The sequence below is a fragment of the Mus pahari genome, chromosome 9 (assembly GCF_900095145.1).
Source record: "Mus pahari chromosome 9, PAHARI_EIJ_v1.1, whole genome shotgun sequence".
In the NCBI taxonomy this organism is placed as follows: domain Eukaryota; kingdom Metazoa; phylum Chordata; class Mammalia; order Rodentia; family Muridae; genus Mus; species Mus pahari.
Window position 1 is genome coordinate 85473927 of NC_034598.1, and position 8324 is coordinate 85482250.

Consider the following 8324-nt stretch of genomic DNA (forward strand, 5'->3'; position numbering starts at 1 on the left):
TGAGTTCCAGGACAGCCAGGGCTACACAGAGAAACCCTGTCTCGAAAAAACAAACAAACAAACAAAAAACAAAGAGTGGTAACTTAGTGTCTCACCTGGTGTTCAGCTTTCCAGATGTTACCTGACTGCATTACAGTTTTAGCCACCGGTTTTGACTTTGCTGTTTCTAGATGTGTCTTAGCTTTTAAAATGTGCCCTTAGGTGTTGACATTAAGGCAGAAAGATTACTGGAAGAACTCGATAATGGAGTGCTGTTGTGCCAGCTAATCAATGTTCTTCAGAACATGGTGAAAGCCTGCCACTCTGATGAGCCAGGGGTGAGTACTGACAGCAGGGATGTTGGCTCTTCCCCTCTGCTCCGCACGGTCCCTTGTGCTTGTATGTCTCCAGCCTATACCTGGCTTTAAAAATGGGTTTCATTTTTTTGAACATTTGAAAGAGACTATTTGTAAACTAAAGGTGGAAATATTAGCCCTGAGGCTTGGAAGATGGCCCGGTTGCTTATCATGTACCAGGTAAACATGTAACGTACAGAGTGCTTGTCGTGTGACATGGGAGCCTCAGTTCAGAGCCTCAGCACGCATATAAAGGGTGGATGTGGCAGCTTGTGCCTGTGATGCTAGGGCTAGGAGACAAGGACAGAAAGATTCCCAAAGATTCAGTGGCCCACTAGTCCACCTAGTAAGCCAGTGAGTTCTAGGTTCTCTGAGAGACCCTGTCTTAAAAACCAAATCTCCATGAGCATGTGGGTGAATTTGGGTGCTGCAGTAAATCTCCAACCCCAATGAGTCTGTGCAAATAACACACAGCTCTGTTACGGTATTTATAAGCCGCACACCTAGATTGGGCGGAGGCACCACTACACTACTCTATTCCCCAGCTATGAGATCTTTTGCTACTTGCAGCAAGCAGGGCTTGTGGTTGTTTGTGGCTGTGCTGAGCAGTTCAATGTCCAGTTGACACAGGCCAGAATTATCTGGAAGGAGGAAACTTCTATGTTAAAATGCCTCCATGAGATCCAGCTGCAAGGCATTTTCCTAATTAGTGATTGATGGGGGAGGGCCCAGCCCATCATGGGTGGTGCCATCCCTGGGCTGGTGGTCCTGGGTTCTATACGGAAGCAGGCTGAGCATGCCATGGTGAGCAAGCCAATGAGAACACTCCACCAGGGACTCTGCATCAGCTCCTTCCTCCAGGTTCCTGCCCTCCTGCCTGGCTTCCTTCAGGGATGAACAGTTGATACTGATGTATAAGCCAAATAAACCTTTTCCGTCTTTACTTGCTTTTGGTTACGGTGTGTCATCATAGCAGTGGAAGCCCTAACTAAGGTGGCAAACACAGGTCACCTCTTTGTAATTTTTATCATCATCATCATCACCATCTCTATAGCCTTCATCTCCCACTTTGGTGGTAAAGTTGATGAAATATATATTGATGAAATATATAGCATTTTTTTTTAAGTTAAACTTAGTGATGATTTGAAGTAGATAAGGTTTTTAATCTTTCTTTTTATCAAATCTTCAGTGTTTTTGAGAGTTTGGAGCCTGGACATGCTATTAGTAAAATATAAAATGGTATCATTGTTCTTGGAGGGCAAAAAGTGAGAGTTCTATGTAGATGCATACATGCACATAGGTATCCATATATGTAATACCAAGAGGACATCCTTTGGTATATAAAACTCTCTACTTAGGAATTTGCTCTAAGGAAAGCAAAATAAAAATAAATAAAAATAATTCAAATGTTCAAAATAATTTGCTTATCAATAGAGACGTAAAAACTAATTGTGGTATCTAAACACATTGAAATGTTATATATTAATTAGAAGTGATTATTTAAATGAGTTCTTTTTAAGTCTTAAATATGCCCACAGCCTATCCAGTATGCATAATTTAAACATGCACGCTCACTACTGTACACACACAAATCAGTTTGCAGAATCTTGTCTGTATGGCATTTTCTAGGTACACATGCATACCTTTGCACAGCGATGTTCTATGGAAATGTCAGGGAGAGGATTTCAGTTAATATTAATCATCTCTTTATTTCGCTATGTTTATTTGTGTATTTTTGGAAATGATAATATATTCTGTATTTAATCATGCATGAAGGCTATTTCAGATCTGGAAAATAATAGCACCCAGAAGGAGATGCCTAGACTTGGTAATAGCAGTTGTCTCTAGGGAGAGACACTGGCGGTGGTGGAGAAAGAGCCACTGTACCCGTTATAGTAAAAGCATCACTGTTATCAATTGCCAAGTTCAAAAGCAAAAGAACTCCCCTCTTCGCTGTCCTAGCACCGGCAGAAATGTCACAGTTCTCTTGAGCCAGACAGTTAAACCCACAAAAACATAAAAGCATAGGGTTTTCTGAGACTGTGGACACCAAAGAACCTGAATTTAAGGATGGGCAACTACTGAATTTTATAGTCTCTTGCTTCATGAGTCTGTCTGAAGAAGAAAGCAACACTGAGGATTTGTTAACTGAGCATAGCATAGTCTTGTGTGCATGTTGAACTGTGTGGAGAGACTCTGTAGATGCTTTGTAACTGCCAGGCCGCCATTTTAAAATTTGAGGTTCGTGTGCCACTTTATAAAGGATTAAAGAAGCTTGAATCTACCGATAATTTTGAGGAGATCATTTTCGTAGGAATCTTTGTTCTGGAAAACACTTATGTAAAAGAAGAAAATCGCTGGGCGTGGTGGCACATGCTTTTAATCCCAGCACTCGGGAGTCAGAGGCAGGAGGGTTTCTGAGTTCAAGGCCAGCCTGGTCTACAAAGTGAGTTCCAGGACAGCCAGAGCTATACAGAGAAACCCTGTCTCAAAAAAACCAAAAAAAAAAAAAAAAAAAAAAGAAGAAGAAAATCATTTTTGAAGATAATTATTTTCCCTCCGAACTGTACAGTCTTTAGGAACATTTTAATACATTTAACATTTACTTTGTCACACTGAGGTGAACACCCAATGAAAATATTGTTTGTTTGTTTATCCTCATGTCTTTTCTAGAACTTTCCAATGAGAAAAGTGCCCTGTAAGAAAGATGCTGCCTCAGGCTCATTCTTTGCCAGAGACAACACCGCAAACTTTCTTCACTGGTGCCGGCACATTGGGGTCGACGAGACTTATCTCTTCGAGTCTGAAGGTTTGGGTAAGAGCTGTTGCTGTCGGAGCCATCAGTGTTTGTTTGGGTGGTTCCGTGTCTGTCCTTCATTTCTGAGTTTCTAAACCGTGACTCAAAGTGCCATCCACAGTTATGTATACAATTTATACTTCATTCATATGTGAAACAGTGGAAAAATCAGATACTAATCAAACGTGGTAAGCCTTTCCCTTATTGTAATGGGCTTTATATGTCCAGCATTCTCTTGAGTTGGCTGCCAGAAGATTCTGCACCAGTGCTCTACTACTTTCCTGAAGACTGGTTCCAATGGATCTGAATTACTAGCAATTCCTCTTTACCCAGATCATGACAGAAATAGCGGGTATTTAGTATTCAGACTTGATTGTAAATAATAGCTGCCACCTTTATTATCTAAAAAGATGTTTTTGCCATTTTGTTAAAGAAATCATGCTTCAAGCTGGGTGGTGATGGCACGTGCCTTTAATTTCAGCACTCAGGAGACAGGGTTCGAGGTCAGCCTGGTCTACAGAAAGTACCAGTGTTAGCATTTTGTCTAGGCTCCGCCCCACAGTTACCTGGCAACAGCCAGGTGTGCCTGACTCACTATAAAAGGGGCTACTTGCCCCCTCCCTCTCTCTTGCTCCCTTGCCTTCTCGTGCTCTCTCTCTCTCTCTCTCTCCCTCCCTCCTCTTGCCCCTTCCCCCCTTTCTCTCCATTCCCCTCCCCCCTCTCCATGTGCTCATGGCCGCCCTCTACTCCTCTTCTCTCTCTCTCTCTCTCTCTCTCTCTCTCTCTCTCTCTCTCTCTCTCTCTCTCTCTCTCTCTCTCTCTCTCTTTCTCTGCCTTTCTCTGTCTCTTCTACCCTCCCAACAACCTTCCCCATGCCCTGAATAAATTCTGTTCTGTACTACACCATCATGTGGCTGGTCCCTCAGGGGGAAGGGATGCCCAGACCACACCTGACTGCGCATCCACCAAACACAGTCCTTCTCTCCTCATCTGTTCATAAAACACAACAACCAGGACAGCCAAGGCTACCCAGAGAAACCCTGTCTCAAAAAAGCAAGCAAGCAAACAACAAAAAGCGTGCTCCACTAAAAAATTGTTGATGTATTTTTCTCATCTTCTTAAGTCAGCAGAAACATCTATATGGTCTTCAGGGAGCATCTGGCTGGCTGTTTTCCACACACACAACACAAACACACACATGCACACACATGCATGTGCACATACACATTCCAAAGCATTTATAGATGTGTATGTGCATACATATGTGTATATAGAAATGCACAAGCACGGAACGTGTGATGCTGTGGTAAGAGCTTTATCGCAAAGGGGACACTGTATTTCTAGACAGAGGTTTATCACTGATGCTGTTTAGCTCCTGATTTATGGTGGTGATTAAAAGCAAACAGACACTTTGTCAGTTGAATGTGCTAGTGTGGCCTGGACCTGGCTAGGCTGCAGCCTGCTTGCTGTGTGTCTGCCTCCCTTTGCCGGGTGTAGAGGAGGGCGCAGTGGTTTGCCCTGGAGGCTGCGGAACTGTGAGCCCAGGTGTGCAGATTGTTACAATGTAGCTGATTAAGTGGCGCATCCAGCTACTAGAGATCAAAGGAAGGGGGACCGCTTTGAATTCTCCCCTTTGTAGCTTACTCTTTGAAATGTTCTATGATTGTCATTTAGTTTTTTAAATGTCAAAGACATCTTCCAGCGTGCTGAAGGGCAGTGTAGGACTAAGAAAAATACTGTCAGTACCAGGAATTCATTTGTAGGCATTGAAGTGATAATTTTCTTTTCTTTTTCTTTCTTTTTTTTCTTAACATCTGCTTGGCACTCAAAGTAATTTTATGAAAGAAGTATACTATTTTAAAGTACTTGGGATATTTATAAAAACAGGTTGGAAATATTTCACGATCAATTCCTTTATTTCTGTAGATGTTAAATTCGAATGGAGGCCTTTCTGTTGCTTTAAACAGTAATACATTATAGCTAGGCATGTTGGTACACATCTATATACACTTAGATAATCTCAGCCTGAGCTGTGTATCAAGCAGGACCTGTTTCAGAGGAAACATTGTTTTTGTGCATATAATAGATGTTATTCATACCTCAAGGAACGACTGCCCTTTGTACTGGTGCAGTCAGTGTATGTGCTCAGAACACATTGTACATTGGGTTCCATTGGGTCCAAAGTTCCTTAAGGCTTCTAACTCTGAAGAAAAGGTTGTCATAGGTATGGCGAAGCTAGCATGAGGCCTATGAAGAGTGTCAGGCTCCTGCTGCCTCTTCCTCCTCTCTCCTCCTCTCCCTTTCCCTCTTCCTCTTCCTCTTCTTCTTCCTCTTCCTCCCCCTCTTCTTCCTCCTCCTCCTCTTCCTCTCTTTCTCCTCCTCATCTTCTTCCTCTTCCTCCCCTTCTTCCACCTCTTCCTCCTTTTCCTCTTCCTCTTCCTTCTACTTCTCTTTTTCTCTCTTGTTAAAGTTATGTCATTTATCTTTTTTTTGGACCTGCAAAGGTTCTGTGTGCATTCTAGATGTTTTACAGCATCAAATATAATTTGCAAGTATTTTTTTCCATCTTTCACTTCTTAATATTATCCTGGGATGTGCAGAGTTTTTTAATTTTTAAAATTTTGTTGTATTATATATTTACTACATACATTACATTTATGATTATATGTAATATATATGAGTGTTTTGTCTGCATGTATGTCTGTGTATCATGTATTGCCTGGAGGCCAGAAGAGAGTGTCAGATGCCTTTAGACTGGAATTCAGTTTCCAGCTGTCACGTGGGTGTTGGGAAATGAATCTGGGTCCTCTAAAAAAACGTCAGTGCTCATAACTGCTGAGCCATCTCTCCAGTCCCAAATTTAAAGTTTTTAAAAGGTTGTCTCTTTTCTTTCCTTCTTTCTTTCTTTCTTTCTTTCTTTCTTTCTTGCTTTCTTGCTTTCTTGCTTTCTTGCTTTCTTGCTTTCTTGCTTTCTTTCTTTGTATTTTGTTGTTTCTAAGTATCATTGCTTAACAAAGGAGATACAGGTTTTAACCTGTTTTATCTTGTATTGTTTTGAGGCCACAAACTGTGATGTTGATCAGAACAGATGGGAGTGGTACCCTTATTTTTAGCCTGGCTTCAGGAGGAAAGCTTTCTACTATTTACCTTAAATGTAGATGATATTAGAATGCTATTAGCTGGGGCTTTATCATGGATACCCCTTATCAGATTTAGAATTCCCCCCCCCCCTTGTCTTTTTCACACATTGAAATGGTGTTAAGAGTCTTTGAAATTCTTTAATCTGTATGTCATCCCTTTTTGGGTGATGTAGGGCCACTGTTTCTATTAATTACATTGGTTGATTTTCACATATTCAACTGTTTACATTCCTGGCATAAATTGTACTTGTTCACTGCACGCTGCTGGATTGTGTCACCAGCCTGTTGAAGATGGTTACATTCATATCTGTGGGGCTTTGATACTGGCTTTCTGTTTTCTTGTGATATCTTTCTCTGGCTTCCGTCTTTGTTTTGAAGATAATGGTGCTTCAGAGAGTAAGTTAGGAATTACTACTTCCTGTTTTTGTAAAGTTAGAGAAATATATAAAGTTGAGGTGAGCTGTCTCTTCTAACAGCATCTCCTGCTGAGAGATCTGTACTGTAATGTGGTCAGAGGAGGGCAGAGGTCAAGGGTCTCCTGTGTTCTCCTTATTTTTGAGCCAGGGTTCCTTGCTAAACCTGGAGCTCATTGGTTTGTCTAGGTTGGGCAGCCATTGAGCCTCAGGATCTTCTGTGTTTATCTGTCTCAGCACTGTGGCTACAGATGTATGGCCCCATACCTGACCGTTGGTGCTGGATATCAGAACTCAGGGTCTTTTATTTGACATTTATGACTGAGCCATCTCCCCAGCCATTACTATAATGTACTCCTATTAAATCCATAGGTTTTTAAGTCTGAAGTGCTGTACACGTAAACACCTGGGCCACTGACCATTCCTTTGTGCTCGCTAGTTTAATTTTTTTTAGCACAGAAGAAATATTTATATAGAGACAGTAAAAATGTGCTTTCTGAATCTCTTCTCAGCAAGTAAGCCTGTTGTCTTCATTTTTCTTTCTTATACTCTCTCCTCTGTCAGAATGTATTTCCTGTCTTACATCTGAGTCTTAAAACATATGCTCTCTTTTTCCCCCCAGTTCTACATAAAGATCCCAGACAGGTGTACCTTTGTCTTCTTGAGATTGGTCGGATTGTGTCAAGGTGCGTATTTCTCAACATTTCAGAATTTCAGAATTTCAAAATCATAAATACCTTTAAACCACTTAAATTTCATCAGTTTCTGTATCCAAAGAATATGATTCTTGATTAAAATGGAGTAACCCCATTTCCTGTTTTATCTTTCTGTTTCTTTGATTACTTGTATCTACATGAGCATACCGCAACATTTGCTGTCTTCTTTGGCCTCCCCTTCATTTCATGTGACATTGTGGAAATGCTACTTAACATTTCTGGATTAAGAATAGGGCAAAGAATAGGGTAAAACCTTGCAGTTGAAAGCAGAGCAGGTCCCGTTTGGTAAGAAGGCTGAGCCCCTGTGTCCTGCATGCCTGCATCAGCCCTACCTGGCCACCAGCTTGTTTTAAAGCTGCCTTTCAAGACTCCAGGAAAAATACTGAAAATATTGCATAACACCCGATATATGTTATGATATAGAGATGGTAGTTGAATTTTGGGCAATCTGAAACATTAACAAGGACATCCAGCTATCTCAGTGCAACAGTTTGTGGAGAAGAGTCCTGCAGACTTCACTCCAGAAATAAAACCTTAACCTGTCTTGATCTGCAGAGATGTAGCTGGGTACACACTGAATGATCAGATCTCCCCCCGGCTTGCTTTCAGATATGGAGTTGAGCCACCAGTATTAGTAAAACTTGAGAAAGAAATTGAGTTGGAAGAGACCTTGCTTAATGCCTCGGGGCTTGACGAGTCCATCAGCATCCCCAAATCCTGCTGTCAGCAAGAAGAACTACATGAAGCTGTAAGCTACTGCTGTGCTTTTTGGACTATGCCGGGTGACGTTTTATAGTTTTGTGTATTTTGAAATTGCTACTGGAAATACTGTGTATAAAAGAAAATGGTTCCTATTCAGAATATATCCCAGTTACTAACTTCTGCTCTCTGAGTTCTGTGTGTGTGTGTGTGTGTGTGTGTGT

At 41.4% G+C, this 8324-nt stretch overlaps 1 protein-coding gene across 5 annotated transcripts in view; it reads left to right on the forward strand.

The window, feature by feature from the left end:
• Positions 1-8324, forward strand: part of Gas2l3 (growth arrest specific 2 like 3) — a 32233-nt gene that overhangs the window by 14764 nt on the left and 9145 nt on the right. For 4 of the 5 annotated variants that reach the window (XM_029542054.1, XM_029542055.1, XM_029542056.1 and 1 more), the window contains exons 6-9: positions 202-317; positions 3009-3150; positions 7308-7371; positions 8011-8149. In XM_029542054.1, the coding sequence (XP_029397914.1) occupies positions 202-317; positions 3009-3150; positions 7308-7371; positions 8011-8149 (461 nt within the window). The remainder of the gene's footprint in view (positions 1-201; positions 318-3008; positions 3151-7307; positions 7372-8010; positions 8150-8324) is intronic. The other variant, XM_029542057.1, reaches the window with a different exon arrangement.